Genomic DNA, 22,195 nt, shown 5'->3' on the forward strand with positions numbered 1-22,195 from the left:
CCGCGAGCTGCACGTTTTACCAATTTTCAAATATTGATACGAAGCCAAAGCGTTCACGCGGCGAATTTATCGCTACTCCTAGTTATTTCACCGCGTGCATCGTCAGTTCAATTGTATATTTGATCGAATGTTATAAATACTCGCTTTCTAATATGTGAATATGTGATTGTCAGTTGACGTGAAATGTTGTGCTAAGCTAATACAAACAATGGCGAAGGAAATGTTGCGAAAGAATGAAGAAAACAATAGTAAAAGGTTCAAATTTGCTGGCAATATTGTTAAATATCAGCTGATATTGCACGACGCTGGCTGCATATTCGATTATAATAAATATATTGCCGGGCGTTGAAGAAATTGGATAAAATTGGATAAGACGTCGAGATGTGCGCGGCGGGGACAATGGGAAAATGGATGCATTAATATGATACGAATCGATATTTTCTTTCGCGCATGCTCCAAGCCAACAATGAACATAACAATAATCGTAAAATAATATCGCACACAACACAGCAATACAAATACGACAGCAGCAACGAATAAACTATAGTATTCTATTTAATAATAATATAAACACAGTTTTTATCTTTTCCGAAGTGTAACGCAACATTAAACACGTCCATTAAGCGCATCGGTCGCTTTTTTTCTTTCAACTGATAAACAAATGTTAGACAGTTTATTATTCCCCCATAAACTAGGCGATTTTCGGTTGTCATACATGCGATGGCGATTGACTTGCTGGTCGCCGTTCAAATTAGGCAGTAGTTTATGACGTTACATTACGATGCACTCTCACATCGCATCATTTCGAATTGAGTTGAAAAACCGACAGAAAGAAAAAATTGCTTTCGGATGCGCTCCGAATACAAACGATCGAATTAATAAAAATGTGGGCCTCGTAAATAACTAATAAATAACGTGCGTCGTAAATTACGAACCCGCTGTACACAGGCGTACATCTTTAATTGAACATTTTTCTGTTGTCGACATCCAGTTGGTTTTTTTTTATTCAATTCGAATCGATTACTGCAATAGTATAGGTATAGGTAATATACATAATTGACGTTTAAAGCATTTTCTATTTTTTTTTCGCCCACCTGCTTGGAAAATCTATTTATTTTCCATCGCAGTGTCAAAAAGTTACATAACCTGGAATATGTCTGCTGAACAAACAAAAAATGAATAAATGTAAACAGGTGTTTTCATAACAAAAGTTGCTTGTTCGTGTGGAATACTTAAATACTTTTGTTGCATGCTAATTAGGCGGGGGTGGTGTGCGCGCGCGCGCGCAGTATTCAAATGAAACGCAAGCAGCTGAAGAGATCGCGCGCGCGTGCCTCCAGCAGTAGGTATTCTTTTGCAGCAGGTGATGATGATCACGAGCTTCTCGGAAGCTTCGCGGCGGCGGCGACTAAAAATTAAAGCGCGAACTACGTAATCGACGACACTCTCACGCTCTCTCTGCGCCTCCGTGTCTCGTGTGCGCGCAGGACATGCTCGCGCGGACATAAATACTCTTGTCTTGATTCCTCCGAAGCGGCGGCAGACGTTTAACCAAGAGCAAATGTTCGGCCACGTCGTGATTTTCTATTTTATGAACTCGGATTACACGGAAAAGCAAACAGCGAGCACAAAACCGAAACAAAGTGGAAACAAAACGTCTCATTTTCACGTTTAGCACCAGCACGCATGCGTCCTGTACCTACAGGTACAAATTGCCCGCTTTGTAGACGACAATTGGCGCTTAGCGTTAGTTTTACGGCAATCGCGATAATTTATAATAATCTACCAGTGGTCATCTTTGCAACGCGCATACAAAGTGTTAAACTAGACTATACACTGAAAAAGGAGCGTGGGAGATAACACACAAGTATTGTATGCGGTTAATTAACTTAAGCAGGCGACAACATGCATAGATAATTTCAAATTAAAGCAACCCTTTAAGTTTTAATACAAAATTACCAAACGAAAAAAAAAATATTTCAATCGTGTTTTCGGCGAAATTACACATTAAAATTAATTAATTATCGTATTTTAATTAAAACCAGCATTACCCAATTGTATTCAATTCCGTCCTTCGCGTATATATGCAGAGTTTTATAATTTTGTAATTTAGTAATTTAGCAAATTCTGAAAATTCAACGAATCAGTGTGGCGAATTCGTGCTGTGCGCAATTTTGTATGACGATAGGGAGGCGCACATAATTTAAACCGCACTCGTATAGTTATTGCGGTCTGATCGATAAAATCGTCCATGAGCGCAAACGCGACGCTGGCGCATTGACGATGAATTTTCATGTCCGCTACACGAATGCATAATTTATTCATCGTGCTCATACGAATTTCGAGTTATCGACATTAAAATAAACAAAATGCCGAAAACTGAACGTAAAATGGACAAGTCAACAAAAAGTTCTATTTTGTAAAGGATGCAAACCCTTCGTGGAATTTCCATGGAAGTCACTTTTTTGCACTTTAAACTATAAAGTTAACTCTGTTTATTATCTCTTTGGAAATATTTTTGAATTGTGAAAGGTTTGTATACCTCGCACCTGTTTATGGCATCCAGAGTAACTCGGTTTGACTTCGAAAATTTGACAATAATTTTTTATTACGGTTACTGACCTTGCCGCAATAATGTAATAAATTATCTGCTTGCCATTTGCACGGTAGGCATTTTTTTGGCAAATGCCCCCGAAGATGTCAAACAAGACAAATCTATAACGATCTGCATTTGTTGCATGGTTAAAATTTTACCTTTTCAGTCAAAGGGTTTCCACGTAACAAAATATAACAATGTAGTTTGAAATTTTGTAAGGGTTGTAAACTTTTATTGCACCCAAGTACTTTTTTCACAGTGTTGTGTGAAGATTTCAACATTTTATGCATAATTCTATTGTTGCAGACAGATGGCGCTGTTGTAAAACTGCCATGCGTTTCCGCCAAGACTTCCGTTCTCATCATATCAAAATGTATCAATGGTTAACCGTTAGAGCGCGCTGATTGTGATTTCAATTACGAAATTAAGTACTAAATGTTCATCGAAGGTATCAAAAATGGCAGTCTGATAGTATATCATGAAAATTGATGACTTTATTAGTGATTGTCTTTGCTAACGTGCCAACCCCTATTGTTTGCCGTACGTGTGTTGTGAGTGAGTGCTAATAAAAAACCGCACCCCTTTGGATTTCTTGGATTGCCTTGCCTCTTTGTTCGCACGCACCGCGCAGATTTTATATCTTTTTGTTTTCACTGTGCAGGCGGAGGAAAATTTATTGCGTTGTTATTCCATTAAATCATTCATTAAATAATTAATTCGATTTCATCCTTCAACATGATTCAACAAATTCTTGTGTGTGTTAATTTCAAGCGCGATCGATAAATATTAATTTAATTCGTGGTCGTTTCGTTTAATTTTCTTGATGAAAATTTATGAATCTACGTCGTTTACGCCTTTGGAATAAATTTCCGACACGAAACGACACTTATTATTGCTGATTCGGTAATAACCGCAATAAACCAATAGGTTATTTATTAATAATTCGTAATTAGTATTAATTTACGTTGATTTTATCACCATACACAATATTGCTGAAGGTTTGCAATGTTTTAAGCGATAAACATTTGAATTTGTTGATAATGCAAACATATGGTATGTGAGTGCACAAATATGATCAACATTGACCATTGCATAACCCTGTTACCGATAGGCGAATGAGTTATCGACGCAATTACCACTCACATAACGCGCGTTATTTATTGTACCGCGGCAATTAATTCTAATTAAATAGTTATTTAGTTATTAGCCGCAGTGCGGCGAATAATAAATTCGCAAACTTCGTTGTGTATTATTCATATTTTCAATATAATGTCAACACGAGTCTTGTTACACATTAATTTACATTTAAAAAATTGGGTTTTTTTAAATTTAAATTAAAAATAACACGTACATAATTTGTATTTAAATTCGAAGCATCGCTGATAAAATTTCGTTTTAATTGAGGTAATTATTTACGCAAAATACGAGCGTGCTGTAGGTTTGTAGGCTGTACGTTGTAAGTAACGAATTTTACGCACTTTTTAATCTTGTGACGTGCGCAAAGATTAAATTCGGTAATTTAAACGGTGGCAAAGTCGATGTAAACGCCGGCACGGCCTCACGCTGTGTTTTGGTGGGCGATTTTATTCAGGATGCGATACATCACGCGCCACGTCGGATATTACTGTAGGGTCACCCCATGGAGAGAAGGGCTATTGTTTCGCGCTCATAATTTGTTATACATTATGATTTTACACGCTTCGAATTAGGCTAAAGGCTCAAAGGGGAGTTGTTAGTTCACGGCCCCAAACCGGAAGTAAACTTAGTTTGACGTCCAACCACAAGGCGGGCATTTCACTTATCAATCTAATCGTGCGTTTTTGAGACTCTTGACTGGGGCGTGTCGAGTCAATAAAAGACACGCGTCGCTTGTTTGGTTGCATATATCACGCCAACCGGAAATCAATGTAAAACATACCGAATAATGGCGGACAACTGACTTGTCTGCGCAGGTAGATGTGTTGTTTTGTTATGGAAACTCACCTGCAACATAAAAAAATACATTTAGTTAGATTTAATTAGAAATTGAATAAAAACTTAATTTTCTATAGGAATGTATAGAAATCCAAAGCTTTCTTCGGTTGAAATTGATTCGTGATCGTTTCTTTTTGGACCTTTCTAGACAACTGCCGTCGCGCTAATTATAGCCGTCTTTAATGTCTCTCTTCTTGCTGTTTGAGCATTCGAGTTTTCGACTTTGGCAATTTGTGCAGCGCACGAGTTCTGCGATCTGCGTTGACTCGTCTGCCGCTGTTAGGTTTGGTCATGTTCTTGTTTGACTGACTGACGCTACTTGAGGCAGCAGCGTTTTCAAGTGGTGGATAAATTTTCACGCGCGCGCACGCTAAACGGCAAACAAATTTATTACGCTCGCGAATTAGTTGTTTACACATTTTCCCTTTCTGGCTGGCATTTATAATTACGCGCGCGAATGCGGCCAGACGTGGATGGATGATCGCGACACGCCAAGACCAGATATCGCTAGCAATACTAGTGTTGCTAGTTAATACTAAGCACCAACACCACGATAGAGGAGAAAATGATTTGTTAGATTTTCCAAATGTCTCAACATATTCAACGTTTTCCTAGTTTTACACGTTTAATTAAATAATTTTTGAATAGACGGCCATGAACTTCCGTTTTTTACAAAATGGTCACATGCTTTTTTTCATCTTTATTTTTTGTAAGTACCTACATCGTATTTATTTCAAGTTCACGAACATGTGAACATGTTCCATTGGACGTTAATAGAACATAATTTTCCTCGGCGAGGTACACATTTTAATGCGTCGTGACATAAATGTATAAAATATTGATCACAGCGCACCAACGCTGCACGTGGCGAAACGTGTCCCGACCTGAAGCACGCCTACGAATTAATTATTTCATCGCCGCGCGGCGCACCAGTCGCGTCGACGTCGTGCTCATAATATTGTAATAATTTTTAATTAAGTCAACTCGTCGACTTTCGGCTGCCGACCTGTTCATTCGCATTTTAATATTTAAGCGATTAGCAAGGTGTAGAAACACCTCAGCGCCCCGTATCTAGATTGCATGTTCATACACACATTCATACATTCATTTAATACGGTCATATCTTCTCCCTGCATATGCATAGAGCGTAGCTTTGGTTTTATAAATTGAAAACACGAGTGAAATATTTTCGCAAGATGTGCGATTACAGTCACGCAAAATTAAAGCATTCAACGTAGGCATTGTCTGGAAGCAATGCAACAAACAAAAATATATAAACAGCCAATTATGAAGAAGATGCAAATAAAAGCAAATGGATTATAATCGATAATAAGACACATACAAAATATACAGTATGTTGATATCAGTTCGTAGACAATTTTTAGAATGTGCACGGTGTAGATTGTAAACAGACTTGTTTGGTTTTCGATGTCGAGCTGTCGCTGTGCCCGGCTCAGTTTTAAGCATTGGCCGGCATTAATTAGAGAAGTCGAAGATTTATACGACCTCAAAAATAACCCACACACATTACTGATAAAATCGCGGTTGCGCGTTCCCGTCGTCTGAATAAGAAGCTCGCGCACAGACACGCGGTGTTCTTCTTCTTCTGCAGCCCGCTGCAGGCCGCTGCAGTTTTACTGGGCATGGCCTCTTGCAAGAAGTCGTCTGACTTCCCAAAGCCATTTCGAATTCCCGACGACGAAAAAAATTGTTTTAGGCAGGGATATAATTTTTTGAAGAATTTTTCAAGTCATAAAATTCGAGCATTTTTTTCCTCTCCACACGAATCTATAAAGATCTCAAACGTCGATAACGTGTTATTCTTGTATATATTGATAATTGCCACCATCACCATTCACCACTCACCGAAAACTTGATTCTTGAATGGACAACATAACAAGCTAAAATTATTATTATTTCATTCATTTGTTTTTTGAAAAAAACATTATAGATACTCTTACTGTAGGCAGATTGGAAAGAAGTTGATATTATACTGTTGCTATTCATTCAGAGTGGCATCAGGAACTAAATAACGACGAGTCGAGTTTTAACCTTCGTGTCGCTGCCAAAAATACTTACCGTTGCACGATGCACATCGCGCATGTCGTGCAACATGAGCAGCGAGCACGAACACGAACAACATTCGAATCGAACATGCACATCAAACACTCACCACCACTTCACAACTGAGTGTAGTGTAGTGTGTATATTGATGAGTCGAATTAATTTCGATGTGTAATCGACGTATCTATAACTTTGCCTACATCAAATGACATAACAAACCCATTACAACTCAATTCACCAGCAAAAAATTGCATATTTATAGACTTTTGAGTAAATTATTTTGATTATTTCAACTTTATAATAATAATTACAACATGTGTTATGTTATGTTTTTGTTGGAATTTATTAATCATTAACACATTTTCGAGTAGCTAAAATTGTAAAACCGCAAAACTTGTGTCTGTTGTTTGTAAAAAATTCACAAGAAATCTTAATTTTAGAAAAACGGATGTGATCATCATAATTTTGCTTTCATGAATCATTAAACTGCATTAAAATGTCGTTGTCGTTTTATTTTTTGTTTTTTCTTTATGTTTATCATGTTAATCTTTGCACACTTTACATTTTTGTCGCGTATTTTTAGGATTTTCATAAATAATCTTCATAAAGCCAGAGTGATTCATGGATTAGGCAAATTTATTTTCACTCATTTTCATAACCATCCAAGTGGAACATTAATTTTTATACTAAACATTAAAATAAATCAATAAAATGTTTGTCTATGCTGCTAACATATGTGTGACATATTGTTTCAATACAATGTGTTCAGTAAGAAATGAAGTAATGTTTGATCAACTTGAAAATGGCACTGACATGCATGTTCGTTGATTGTTTGACAAAACGACATATTTCATGGTCCAATGCGACCCTCTTCACTTTTGCTCAGATACAAAGCAACCACTCATTCGGAAAATATCCAATCATAATATTTACTAGGCACAAACAAAAATTAAAAACGCCATAAAATATGGGATAGAAAAGATGCTACTGTTTGTTTTTAGTAGTCGTCCATATTAATTAGAGTATAAAAACTTTTATTATTAAATTAATAAAAGATGGGTCTGAAAATCCGAACCATTAAATTTTTTGGACTCAAAAAATGTTCTTTTTGAGATTTTTATACCTGAAGATTCAAAAATAATCTAAAAAATATCTTAATTTAATCAATCCACATTCTTGAGGGGAAAAATTCTCCTTTTGAAATTTAGTCTAATTAATAAAATTTATAAGCTTTTCAAAAACAGCAGATGTGTAGTTTTTGAACATTTTATGTTTGAAAATATTTAAGCCACAGTGAAACATTTATTTGATTCTATCAGCTACTCGTTTTACTAAAACCTGGTGAAAAATCAAAGCTTGCAGTGTAAGTCCTCTCGGCGAAACGGCCGGCGATGGACAGAAACATTTATTGAAGACGATGTGAAACGCGCGCACGAACGAGCGCGCAACGCTCGGTTAGCTGCTTAGCTTTCCTGCGGACTGCTTCTTGCACGGCAGCAGGCAGCAGCCGCGTGTGCGCGCGCGCCCGGTCCTCGAGTACGCGACTCGCGACGCTAATCTTCGAGATTGCGTTACAAGTGTAACTTCAAACCGTTGGCGATAGCCGTAACACACATATTCAATGTGCGCAAAACTGCATACACACACCCAGCATCATAGCATTTCGTATGATGATTGCTCGTATGATATTGCCAACGATTCAAACGACTCAAAGTTTCAGCTACTGTCTTTTTATACAGCATGTTAGAAATTAAATTTCTTGAAATCTTTATTTTTCAAAGTTTTATGTTTGTAAATGTTGCATCTTCACCCTCGTATTTGTGCAGCAGGTTATATCACGCATTCATATTGTATTTCACGCGCCCCGGTATTTATTTAGCTGCGGAAAGCGTAAAGGATATATTAGCATTTCGAAAGCTCCATCGCACACGCCGCCTCCGGGGGGAAGCACGTCTCGAATTTCATATTTACAATGCCAAGAACAGCGCGTCAGGAAAATATATTCTGTCACCTCTCAAAACTAACTGTTTCATACAAATAAAAATTCGTAAAAATTGATTTTGTTGAGGTTTTACAACACTTTGTATATTTTCTTCGCCTGAGGAAGGCATCAATGTGTGCATCCTCCACCAGTCGCGCACATATTGAAAATATTTATTTATTTGAGCGTTTTCCTCTAGCAAGGGTTATTAAAATACCAAAATGGGAAAATTCTCGCTCGTGCATGGCATTCAGAGAATATTTCAATGGCATCATCGATGGATGTTTTGATGTATTTCAGCTTCAAGTATTTTTGCTAAAAAATGCTATTCGTAATAAAAGACACTCGCTTAGATGATATTAATTGTTGTGGTACGACCGTGGTGGTCTTTAAACCGCGAGTACCATGACAATTCGCCAATTACCGACGCACACGAACGCAATTACCTGGAATCGACAGGAATTCCTAATTAACCATTTTCTACATTATCGGAATGTTGAACGCGCGCGCTCACGCAGCTGGTAAAAAGTGAATCGCAATCGGAATGAGGTTTACAACTCGTGCTATTACAAATAAATCGATCAAGTTCGCCTGCAAGTATTCATCATATCTTACTTGATGAGTTGTGACAGAAGATGACAAACAATGACAAATGGCAGTTGACGAAATTTAAAAATAGACGCGTGTATTTAAAATATTATGTTTCGGGGGAAACATATTGAATGTGCTCGTGCGCGCTTTTATGGCGAACGACTGAGATTTTTTAATTTCCTGGAAGAACCATATGTTGTTTTCAATAAGACTGCATGCCAAAGAAACCCTTCATGTTTACGCCGGCGGCCAGCAACTATCCGCCGGCGGAGCACACGATATTTTAGGAATATTAGGGCGCAAAGCAAATGGGGTAGAAACACATCGCAACGTCGATATTGAGACAATACTGAAACGAAAACTACTTCAGGCAGTCAGGCAGTTAGGCTTCAGTTTAGATATTGAGTTTCGGCAGCAGCAGAAAAATATTATTACTGATTAAAATGAACAGTCATAAGTTCAATCTCAAGTAGTTCGGCGAATCGTATTAATAAAACTTGATTTACTGAATATTTGTGTTTGCACCATAAACTGCGGCACAAATTTTTGAATGAAGATATTTCTTCTCAAGTATAAGCTACTATTGTCATCATTTGTACTCCTGATCTATTTCTAGGTCTCTAGTAGTTTGATGGAATTGATGGCATTGTCATCTTCACATTGTCGCATCAATTCTCTGTTATTACAAGCTGAATAGCCGCTTGACAAAATATCGAATGTACTCGACGATCGTTCAGCGGCACAATACCTGCGAGAGAGGTCTGTAAAACTTGTGCGTTTTGTCAACGAGCATGTTAAACCCATTTCGCATTATACCATTATACAAGCGATTGTCATCGATTCCGGACGACAAACGACAAAACTGATGTTTGATTCCCCGGTTGGAAAACCAATCGGGCGTGTGTTATATTATATTTTCCACCACAATGCAATGACAATCCATTCAAAATTCCATCAACAAAAATGATGTAATTGTCAACCAATGAGGTGCATAAATGAAAACGTATTAGTTTTCACTAAATTAAGTTCTAAAATATATTTTTGACAAATTCTGCAGTCGGTGACTGTGATGAGTCGGTAAGATCAAAGCCGGTGGAGAATAATAAAAAATAAAAGCGGAATAAGGAATATTATTATTATATTCGTTATAAAATTTAATTTTCGTGTTGTTAATTACGGCGCAGCGCCCACTTTTTATGACACGTCGCCGAAACGCTAACAAAACTAACAATATTCATAATGAAGACTCGCAGGTTTACTGCTGACGCAAAGAAATATTTAACACAACAATAAAACATAGATTTCGGCTCTGTTTTTTCTTCTTCTGAACATATGTGTCTGTGTGTTGGTCATCTTGAGTGACGCATTGTATAAATAAGGAATTTTTAAATTCGAGTCTCTTTTTTTAAATTTACGACGCGTTTTATTATTAATAAAAGCATAAAATCACAAAGTAAAATTTTTCAATAAAGTTATTTGACTTTTGACATCTTATAAATGCCTGCTCCATTCATATGGGTATATATATATATATATTTATATTGCCAGTGTACACGATGTTAAATTAAGCGTTTCGCCAGTTATGTGCGCGTGCGGCGAGCTAAACGTCCGAAACAATGCGCAATAATGCGTTTCATTTCATAAAGCCATAAAACGTCTCATTTCCAACATTTCCAGCAACAACCACATACTCGAACACGTCATAATATGTAAGTATATGCAACTGTTTGCGTGAGAGCCAGTGCGGTGAATGTGAGTGTGGGTGCATACGTTTTAGGCGCAACACTACTCAACACTATGCACGTCTTTATTGAAATTTACAGCGGGTCGCGTGCACTAGTCGCTTGGAACGGTGGAAAATGGCGTGACAACCAGGTGGAAACACACACACATGCACGCAATAAAAGAGGTTAAATGCGGCCGACGGTGGAAAATCAAATGTCTTGTTTCGTATTAAATACTCGCGTGCGTCAGACGTGTCATAGTATTTTGTTCCAGCGTGTCGTAACGACACTTTTTCATACATTCATATGTTGACATGAAATACTGTAATAATGTAAATTGAATTTAATTAAAATAGTGAAGAGTTGTTTGTAGCAAGTAGCGACATCTTAATATAATATTCGTAGCTAATTGTTAAATTTAATCACGTTTTACTTACAAATTCCTAGAAAACGCAATTTAATTTTGCACGCGCGGATAAATTGCAGGTTTCCATTAATTTTCCAAACCAATAAACATTTTAATTTATTATTTTACTAAGTATTACCGCGGTTTAATAAATCTAAAGTATTTGTGATTAAATTATGAGACAAGATATTTCATAGTTAATTGAAAGCAAGAACACGCGTTAATTATGACAGTCATATTTATATTAATCGCAGTGTTATTAGTTATGCGTCGTGTGAAGCTGTGACATTTAACAGAAAGCAAAATTAGCACGGGAATACTGGTAATAATCCTCTGCATGCACCTAATGACTAGTTTTTTAGTGATGTTGTACTGATGGTTGTTGTAGAGGTAATGATGCGAAGATGACATACAAGTGCAGTTATTAATTATGAGATATCTGCGCGAGAGAAAGAGTTGGCGTTGGGCTCATGAGGCGCGACGCAACGTTGATGCGACAAATGAGCTCGTCGCGCTTTTATGACAGACGTGTGTGGTGCGAGAGCTTTTGAAAGCTTGCTGTAAGTGCATGGCATAGCAGGAGAAGCGTGGCGGTAATTAGGAACGGCTGGCAACTCGACTAGTTATGAATTAAGAAGGGAAGAAACAGAAGTAACATAAGATTCGAGCCATAAAGACGGAATTATTTCATTTCGCTTGGAATTAATGACGAATGATGGCAAATAATTACTTATAAATATTTGGATTAAAGGCAGGTGTTATGCATTATGCAAGCCCGCACAGAGCGCGAAAATAAAAATTTTACACTTAAACTTGCGCGCGAAATAAAATTGAATTGAGGTACAACGCATGTTTATTTTTTTATATTCGCTGTGACAATTTGTTACGTTAGTTTTTTACTGTTGCGCGTGTGTGCATATGCAGCATGTAACATGTTTCGTTGGATGTTCGGATGACATGAGCATTGGGATGCGCTGGCCCGTGAAATCGCCCAAATCGGGGGTCGCAATCTCGAAGAGGGAGCGAATCTTTCTGCTCGAATTCCGCGCCGCTTTTCTATTTTGCGTCGCGCACAATGCGAATGCACGCCGAATTAGCCTGCCTGTCATATTGTTTACACTATCAGGGTAATATTAATACCGGCTCACGAAATTGTCATTGTACATTGTACCAGTTCTCTTTTATTGAGACATCATGACATGAATAAAGCAGAAAGAAATAAAACCCGGGGACAACTTCACCCCCTTATTATTTTAAAATTTTACATGCACATTTGTTGAATTTTAGTGTTTTAGAGATATTAGTGTTTGATTATTGTGATGACACTCTGTAGGATGATATTCCTACCGTTTTCCAAGCTTAGTCGAGAGTTTGTACAAGCTTTTAACGCAGATATCAATCAGTTTCGTACGCTCCTGCGTGCTCGGCGCAACGCGCACGTTTTCCAACAATGTGGGCAAATGCTCGCTCGCCAGCATAAATACGCGCTCGCGCTCTCCCCGAGTATGTAGTGCGATCGCAGATAAACGCGTCGAACATAAATTAACAACGCAAACGTACGGTTATTGCAATTAAAAATCGATTTCAATTAAAACGCAAACGCGACACTCGAGCGAAAAATCTCTAATCGCGCACGCCGATCGGAAAACGGAAATACTAGAAACTAGAAAACGCTTCACATGCGTAGAATAATAAACTTTTAACTCGTTGACTGATTTTTAAATGAATAATTACCATAATATGATGAATAATTGTACGGGATGAATTTTTCGAATTTATTTCTTCGGCTGTTTTGTATCATATCGTTTTACCGTCACGCTTAGGCTGCGACACCGGCGAAGACCTACGATAAATCATCACGACTTCGAAAGAAAAATCCACTCTCTCCGAAAGCTTTGCGTCGCAACTCTCAACGACGCTGTAATTAGTCATTTAGTCGACTTGTGTAATACATCATATGCATATCTCCATTTCACCTTAAATAACATGGAAAATAATTTCTAGGTTATATCAATTACTATTTATGTCCGAAATTATTTTTTCTTTCGTAGTTTGGTTAGAACATGAATGTTTTCAATTCTTTTGGTAAAGCCAGCAAATTTATGTCCTTGTCTAATGCTTTGTGATGCATTCACTTGTTCGTACTTAATTATAATCGTCGCGCGACGCGGTAAAATGCGTTTATTTATATTTTTAGCCGTCGGCATTTTTTCTCGCGACCACAAACAGGGGGCATCGCAAAGAATTACTAAATGTCTAAGTGTGCACGTCATAATCTAACCCATTGTATAATGAGCGGCGTCGCGACGCCCGCTAAACGGCGGCAGCAAGAAAAATATTTTAAACACGCGCCATCGTTCGACCACGTGTATAAATTTAGTTCAGCGCGCATTAATCATCGTTCCATAATTTGTTAACTCTCAGATTCTATTTTAATTCATTACATATGAACGTTTCTAATAAAATAATAAAATTTGCTACTGTAGCGTGGTAAATACGAAGAGGATTTAGATAAATATAGAGGATTAAAACCAAATATGCGGAATGAAAATCGCAATACAATAAGATTGAATAAAAAAACTGCGTTGCACGCTGTGAGGAGTGAAAAAAAGTTTGGGGACCAACTGTGGCGGTTTACTAACGGTTATTTTGTCACATTATCCGAAATAAATCAGTGCTGCAAAAGTAAAATATGAATTAAATGGTTTTTATCATTTCATTCCGAATGCACGCACACTGGGGACATCTGGCCGGTGGTGTATAATGTGTCCAAATTACGACGACTAGCAAGGAATTAAGGAATTATACGGCCGAAGAATTATACAGGCGAAGAAATGTTAATGTCATTGCCGCGTGAGAGAAAACTCGGATGAAGAAGAAGTGAAGAAACGAATTATGGATACATCTTGTTAATAACATCGAAAAAGGACGATCTTATCGCAAGTTATTAATTTTATTGTTTAAGCGAGATGCAGGGTGAAGGAATGGCTGAGAGGAGGAAAAATGTCGCCGCGGTCCCGACAGAAAGCCCACGCTGTTCGACCGGACACCTTCTTTTCTTTTCTTCTTCTTTGGTTGTGTGTTGCTTCGTGCTTTGCATCGCATCGCACCATCTTCGACGGACCCGACGTCGTCCGTGCGTTATAACGCATATCGTTTAGTCCTTTATTTCTTCCACTTGTTTTTACCCTTTGCGGGGACGACAGCCATGGGAAATATTTTCAGCTTGAAATAATAAAACCGCGCGCGAGAATAAAAAATCGCCGCTACCATGAAAGACAAAGGAATATTATTCATATTTTCAGGGTTAATGTAGTACAAATCGATTGAAAAATCAACAATCGAAATTTGCTACGGAATATTCCATACAGAGTGTTTAATATTATGAAAAAGTTGAAAATGATAGAAATTATATTAAATTTGTCGTTTGTCGTTTGTGGACACTTTGTAGTATAAGACGGTGTGCGAAAAGAGGTTCGGCCTAAAGTAAAGAAACTTGTTTCGCCTGAGACTGACCTGTCAATTCGCGGCGCGCGATTTTAAATCACGAACCACTTTGTGTGCAAATCGCTTCTCTGCGCGACCGCAAAGACGAACACGCGCGCGTAAATCAGTATGAAATTTATTGAAAATTTTACATAAAACGCGTGAAAACAAAAAAAATATTAAATCCCCCGTCAACATAAATACATTAGTGAATATAATTAGTCTTCAACATAAAATTTCGTCGTGAAGACAAAAGAAAACTTAGCGGCATGTATCGCATATGTAATATATTCCGATCGGTTGGTTTTGTTCGAGCGTCGAGAGTGCTAAATTGCGACAAACGTGCGAAACGTGCGCGTGTAAATCTTTGCATTATACTAACACGCGGTGGCGACTCTGTGTGGTTATTTCGAAATTGTTGCGACCAAGTGCAAGGATAGCGCCGCCACGATCGTCGAGATTCTTGTGGGTGGTTTAATATGTTTACGGTAAACGTTTTTAGAATTTCCAATGCGGCTGAAATTCCGGTGTGGAAAACGGGAGCAACGCAGCCCGACTCTTTCGAACGTAAATCATTATTCCATTAGCGATGCAAAATGTTTACCTTTTCGTCTTTAAACTTCAAATAAATTTTCACTTAGAAAAAATTTTCAAATTTAAAAATTCTACAAATAAAGATAATACTTCTGTGCGTTTGTTTAAAGGTTAATTATAGGTTATATCTATTAGTTGCCTACACTTTTGAATTATATATGTAGTGAACATTTAAAAATAGACAGAATAAATAATTACACAGACTAGTTGAATATTTATTATCATTTTGATATATAAACTGAAGTAATTTTACAAATCGCTGCCACTTATAGATAGAAAACGTTATTAATTATTTATGTATCGTGTGTGTGTTTTGTCATTGCGTTGTATTTTGTACAAGTATTGTTTTTGGTTTTTTTTTTCGGACGTAATCGGGCGCAATAAAAGCCCATTAAAAGTTTTGTTGAAAAATGTAAAGCGTTTTCGTCAACCTGAGGCGGATGTACGCAATTATAATGCCCATAATGCATAAATAGATGGACGCATATAAATTACGTCTTATCGTCACGGCAAACAAACAAAAACGAAACGGCCAAAAAGCATAAAACACTGAAAAACGCGCGGCGGAAGGCCGGCAATGATAAAAACCGATAGGGCGACCCCGATATTTGAGGTAGAAGTTTTAACTTGCCAACTTTTCACCCAAAACTTGAGGACGACTTTCACCCGACGTGTAAACCTTCGTCATGATAGCAAATGTGTTTTTCTCTTGCGCAATTCAGTGACACTATAGCGCCACCGCCCGTTGTGACCGCAACAAATATTTGCATCTATACCTGTCATTTGCATTGTCAAAATTTGGCCACATAGTTAGCCACACAAATCACTCGCACTTTTCAAAAAGTTTTCGAAACAGTCACATAAAAGAATAAAAGCGGCACGAATGTAAACAAATGAAAGCAAAAGCAAAAAAAAACTTGAAATGTTTCCAAAATCGAATTAAGTCAAATCGTAAAAAGAAATATTAATGTTTGTCGTAATTATTATTCATAGAAAATGCAGAAAAAGTTGGGTATATGAGCAAGACGTCGAGTGGAAGCTAAGAAACGTGAAAAACTTTTTAAAAAAGTGTTTCAAACGAAGGAAACAACGCTTGACTACGCGCGGATATCTTGCACATTGCGCATTGTGCATTATTCTTTCTTCTGCGTCATAATAGCCACTTGGCGTGCGCTTGGCTATTAACCTCTCGACATTACGCTTATTAATGTTCAATGTTTTTGCATACACACCAGTGATTAAAATTTCTATGTTTTTATTTTGCATATTTACGGCGAAAATTAAACTTATACCAACTTTTTGCACAGCATTAACACTGATTGATGTTTAGTATCTAAAATTAAAGATTTAAACGATTGCCAAGATCGATAAATCATAAATTAGTAGAAAATTTAAAAACACAATATGACATCAAATTATTTGTGGCTGTGTGTGCCAAAAGCGTTTTGGCAGCGTCTAGACATTTTTTTCAGCTCATAATTTCAACGCAACGACATGTCAACAGATGAGCAGATGAATATATTTCGAGTTTGAGATTAATTTTGCAAAATGGCGGCGGTGTCCCCGCAATAATATCTCTCTCACACTTATGTGTACGGTATGCGTATCATAATCTCATTAGAAGGGTGTCTGTTATACTCGGCCATGCATAAATAAATAGCGGGCTTACGCGCGCGTCGAGAGCGGGTTATAAAAGGGGTTAAACTGGGCGGCCTGTGTGATCAAAGATTGAAGCGCGGGCCTATAACCCCGCAGCGAGACAGACAGAGGGGGTAAACGCGTTAATAATATGGTCGGACGCAATTAAATGCCGAAAAGGGTTCGAATTGGAAATTGTATTAGCGCGTAACTGGTTGCCTAACACGCCGATATTGAGTAGCCATGCGTGTGTCACATGATCAAACGACTTCTCATTTTCATCATCGGATATTTGCTTCAATAATTAATTAATCATACGACGTCAATTTGATTGCGGCGTTGGTAAAAACGATTCGTCGATCTCCGGTTTTGATAAATCACATTCACAATCAGCAAAAAAGAAAAAACAAAAAGTTGGTTTGTATGTTCATGATTGACGTTTTGCTGGTTTTGCACAAGGTTCAGATTGACGTGACAGGACCACCAGAACAGAACCGGGACGTGTCGAGGTTCGACTGTCAATCCATCGGGCTATTAAAAACGAATTATGTAATATTAATTCTCGCGACGTGCTCGCCTATCGGACGACAACGTGTATCAATATCTTCTTTATGTCCCCGCCAGCGGGAGCAATTTTCGAACAAGCGTTTTACGAGCTGCCGTACCGAAAATCAGCGTCCGCGCGCGCATGACACAAAAAGAAGATCAAAACGCACCGACACCAATTACACACTACATACAATGCGTACGCGCACGAGAAATTGACAACAAATTATGGTCCTTTGTCCGGTGCCGATCGTTCATCATCAATTAAAAAACAACCAGCTCGCCAGCTTGATCAGCTACCTCGAAGTTTGTCTTCTTCTTCTGCTTCCTACGTTTACGTTTGATATGTTTTTGTTATAATATCAGAAAAGCCGACTGGAGGAGCTGCAGCGTTTATGATTTGATGTACGCGTTACACGGGTAGCTGTCGTTGGCGCATTCTCACGGGGCCGGTTTGAGTTATATCGCGAGCGCGCGCTCCGCGGACGATCATTTTTTCCCGATCGCTTTGCTTTGATGCCCGCGGAATGCGCCAAAGAATCTTTGCCGGTGACAGATACAATTAGCGATGTACTTTATTTTTATGTCACCAACCGCGAGCAGCGACAGGATTTTCCAGCGAAAACGGATAAACAGTGCAGGTTTATATTAAACATAAAAGTCACTGTAGCTGAATGAAAATTTTAAAAATCCAAGAAAACTATTTCTTGAAATTTAATTTTTTTCACTCGCCAATTAGCAACAATTTATTTTATTGCGATTAAAATATTTTGCTATAAATATATTTCAATGCTAACTCACGATATTTTAACGTCAAGCGACGGTAAACTTCATTTAAGCGTTGAGTACCTCTAAGTTTGTGAGTTTGTGAAACAATAATTTTTGGCCGCTGTCCACGACATCCGAACATCTCGACGGACAGTCGAAAATTAATTTCCCTCGCAATCTCCTTTCTCCTCGTTTTCCTCATCCTGCTCGTTTTCGCTTTATTTATTCCCGCGTTTTTCCACACTGACACACACTGCAGCCAGCGCGGTCCTTTTAACTAAATACCTCGTTTACCACTTGTCATATTAATAACATGAGCGCGCGGGCAGGCCGCGCATTTCACGCGCCTTTGTAATTTCCATTCTATTTATTTTCGACGCGCGAGCATTGTGCGGACGGACGTGCGCGAGTTAATGTCGAACGGAAATTTTTTTAGATGTAGACTGATTTTGTACAATTTTTGTTTTCTCTTTGATTTTTCAGTTGCTGGAAGTTTGTTGGAAGAAGTTCAAGATGTGAGTTCACGAGAAGTACCACACGGGAACGCGATGCGCACGAACATAAACTCCGGTCAGGTATTATCGTCAATCTCGCGATATTATGTTACCGACGAGCGCAGGCCGCATTATTAATAAATAATAAATATCAGCTCGAGTCTGTTTACGTTTTCAGTTTCGTCGTTCTGTGTGATTCTTGTTATCGGGCCGATCTCTCAGCTGCATTATTTTATTCTAGTTGTGTGTGTCTTAAACGATTCCGCAGTATTTCGATGACAACACGACACGATTTGTTTATATTTTTCTGTTTTGTTTATGTCCGTTTTGCGGGCACTTACCGATAGGTTTGGTAGCACCAGGAATTCCAGCGACTTCCTCGTCCTCCTGCAGCTTGATGGGTCTGGCTTGCTTGCGTCGCGACATGTTATTAGCACTATCGCACTGTGCTGCACAGAACTCGTCCACAGGAAATCAAAACAGAACGAAATCACACACACGGCGTGTCGGCCGCTTCGTCCTTGCCGTCCTCAGGTGCGTGCCGGACACATGTCGCACAGTCACACTCACACTCGCGGCGGCGGGTATGTCAGCGTCGCGGCGCTCCGTATTCGTCGGCGGTCGGGCGGCGAGTTATGATATGCTTGGCGGCGCGGTGTTATGATGGACCGCTCATGTGTGCGGCCGTCGCGCGCGTCCTGCCCGGGCGGATGCGATTGGCTGGCTGAGCTGGGAGCGTCGTCGTCGGTGCGACGTGCGAGCTCGACGGCGCCGGGATGCTGTCTGCCGACGGCGGCGCGCGTGTGGTGGGGGCAGGCGGGACGCCGGACGTCGGGGCGGGCTGCGCGCCGACGCTACCCTCGGCGCGGGTCGGCCGCGCTCGACGACGCCGACGCGCTCCTTTCCACCTCCTGCTGGTGGTCGTCCTGCTGTGCGCGTGATTGTGTGTGTGTGCTCACCCCGCGGTCACTCGTTGCGTCGACGCTGAGCGGCGCTACAAGCACGCATTCAACCCTTACAATCCGTTACACTGTTTGAATCACAACCATCCGCACTGATCAAATCCATAGACACACGCAAACACGGCAGTATTAAAGTCACTTGTTGTATTACAGAAATAATAATTTTACTATGTCGCGTGATGGTTATTGTTTGCCGGGCCGCGCGCTTTGCGTGGGCGACTCTTGTGACAGCGGCACGGTGAGTGAGTGACTGACAGAGCTCGCACCGGGTCGGGCACGCCGAGCCGGTCGGAGAAGAAGGTGACGGCGAGGTTACGTCCCTCGAATCGGTGCGGGCCCGCCTTCCTCACTCACCTGGCCGCGCTGCCTCACCTTTACTTCGATGGTAGGGATAATCCAACATCGGGTATACCTCACATCGCTCTAGTCATACCAGTTATCACACCACATCGCCGCATTCATTCAGAAATCCAACCAAAATGCAAAACTTCAAATGTTGCAACCTAAAAAATTGAAGGTACCTCTTCCTCTTTGATATAAATAATTTATTAAATATGATAATTTTTTATCGTTTTTGTGTGCTGCTATTCTGGTGGTTGTCATTTGAAGGTATTTCGGAATGTTCTTTATTGTCTCCGCGCGGTACGCATGACGTGCTCGCGCAACAATCGAAATTTATTGTTTCTTTCTTCCTCCTGGCTCGACTTCTGTGTGTTCACCGGTATTAATATTTCCATAATAATATTATGTATCTGTCATCGCGAGCGCGCACATGCGGCCGGTTTACGACCACCGCATGTCGTACGTTTTTCGGTGTGTGTCTTCGGATGACGATGACGTTTGTATGAAGCTAGAGGGCCTTGAAGGAGACACACCATATTATTGCATTTCGTAAATCGCTCGCTCGTCGCTCGGAATTGCTAATATTTGCAGTTTGCGCCCGCGAGTGCATATCGCATTAAATATTTGCATGTCCGGGAAGGACGCCCGTCACCGGCTGACATATTTATTGGTGCGCATCTTCGCTCGTCTACGCTCGAAAAGCCGGGCACGCATGCCAAGCAGCCACATAAAAAACTGGCGAGCCAGCGACGAGTATCCGAGCACCCTTTATTGTAATGTCGCATGACATTGAAAACTCTTCAGCACAGCAAGCGACTTGACCAAAAACTGTCCGAAAAGAATTTTTAATAAATAACCAAAAAAATATGACGCACGCAGTAAAACCACAATTGCTTAGGGTTATTAATGTATGTTTGGTTGACCTCTTGTATGTACGTAAATTGCCCACTTTTTATTAACTGCACTAAGCTGTTGTTTTCATTGCGCGATTGAACGACATTTAATTTGATGCTTTTGATGTCACCCCAGACGCCACGTAATAAATAACCACGCGATTGATGAATAATTACATATTTGTGTTGTGTTGCCCCTCATGGTGCAAGATGGATGGAAAGCCATTCCGGCGTTATAAGGTGTATCGTCGTGCCGCGTGTTGATATAATAAAAGCGTGAACGAGTCAGTTTCATATAAGTAATAGAGTTGATGTGGCGGGTCGTTGGCGGTGTGTGAGCGTGTGTATGCACACAAGCCACCATCACACCACCACCACTACCACCCCTTGTGAGGCGCCGCGCCGAGGGGATCGCGATCGATTTGATGGCTTGTAATATAACGAAAATGGAAATACGCGCGCGACGTGCGTCAATATCGACGAATACACACGACGATATATAAGTCTATATCATTGATGGCAAACATGGTGTGCTACATGGTAAACAGCAAACACCCTTGAAGTGCAACGCGTATTGGATACAATGAGCAAACATTCACAATGTATTTGAATCTCTGATTCAATCAGAAATATATAAGCATAACCTAACATATCATAACATAACCTAACATAACCTAAATCATTATTACTGATTTCACGTCTGAAGTGTTTGTAATGATGACGCGATGGTATTGTGTCCATCGTGATCATCTTCTCGTCTGCAGACGTGACGTCGTTTGTCGCCGCACAGTGTTTCTTTTACTCATTCAGCAATACAGTAGTGGAGGAAGATGCGCGTCAAGGTGGTCATCGAAATCAAGCAGCGCGGCTCAGCAAGAAGTGAGTTTGAGGTGTTTGTCGTGGCGCGCATTCCGCGATAAATAATTCATGCTCAACCAAAGTGACTTCACGTCTCGCAAGTGCCAATGCGATTGAAAACTGGAACAAATTTATTTCGACTCAACGCAAAACGCAAATATGATGTGACAAGTTTTCTAACTAATAAATTACTGCGGGATTAATTAATGCAGAAACGTGCTGTGGACGTAAATTACGTTGATTTATTAATTAATATGTCGACATGTCGAGAGCTACCG

At 39.5% G+C, this 22,195-nt stretch overlaps 1 protein-coding gene and 1 long non-coding RNA gene across 5 annotated transcripts in view; both read right to left on the bottom strand.

The window, feature by feature from the left end:
- The window catches only part of LOC135795265 (homeotic protein spalt-major-like), a 39,347-nt gene extending 19,205 nt beyond the window's left edge, over positions 1-20,142 (bottom strand). For 3 of the 4 annotated variants that reach the window (XM_065306877.1, XM_065306876.1, XM_065306879.1), the window contains exon 1: positions 19,204-20,142. In XM_065306877.1, the coding sequence (XP_065162949.1) occupies positions 19,204-19,288 (85 nt within the window). In that variant the 5' untranslated portion in view covers positions 19,289-20,142. The remainder of the gene's footprint in view (positions 1-19,203) is intronic. The other variant, XM_065306878.1, reaches the window with a different exon arrangement.
- LOC135796293 (uncharacterized) lies at positions 8,618-9,230 on the bottom strand. Its single transcript, XR_010549306.1, has 2 exons — positions 9,062-9,230; positions 8,618-8,930 (listed from the first exon to the last, which is right to left on the bottom strand). It is a non-coding gene; the product is annotated as an uncharacterized lncRNA (long non-coding RNA).
- Positions 20,143-22,195: the final 2,053 nt, after the last annotated feature.

The sequence above is a fragment of the Atheta coriaria genome, unplaced genomic scaffold (assembly GCF_025399875.1).
Source record: "Atheta coriaria isolate IRGN ID8LTWV9N9 unplaced genomic scaffold, Caltech_Dcor_3.1 hic_scaffold_7_pilon, whole genome shotgun sequence".
Classification (NCBI taxonomy): domain Eukaryota; kingdom Metazoa; phylum Arthropoda; class Insecta; order Coleoptera; family Staphylinidae; genus Dalotia; species Dalotia coriaria.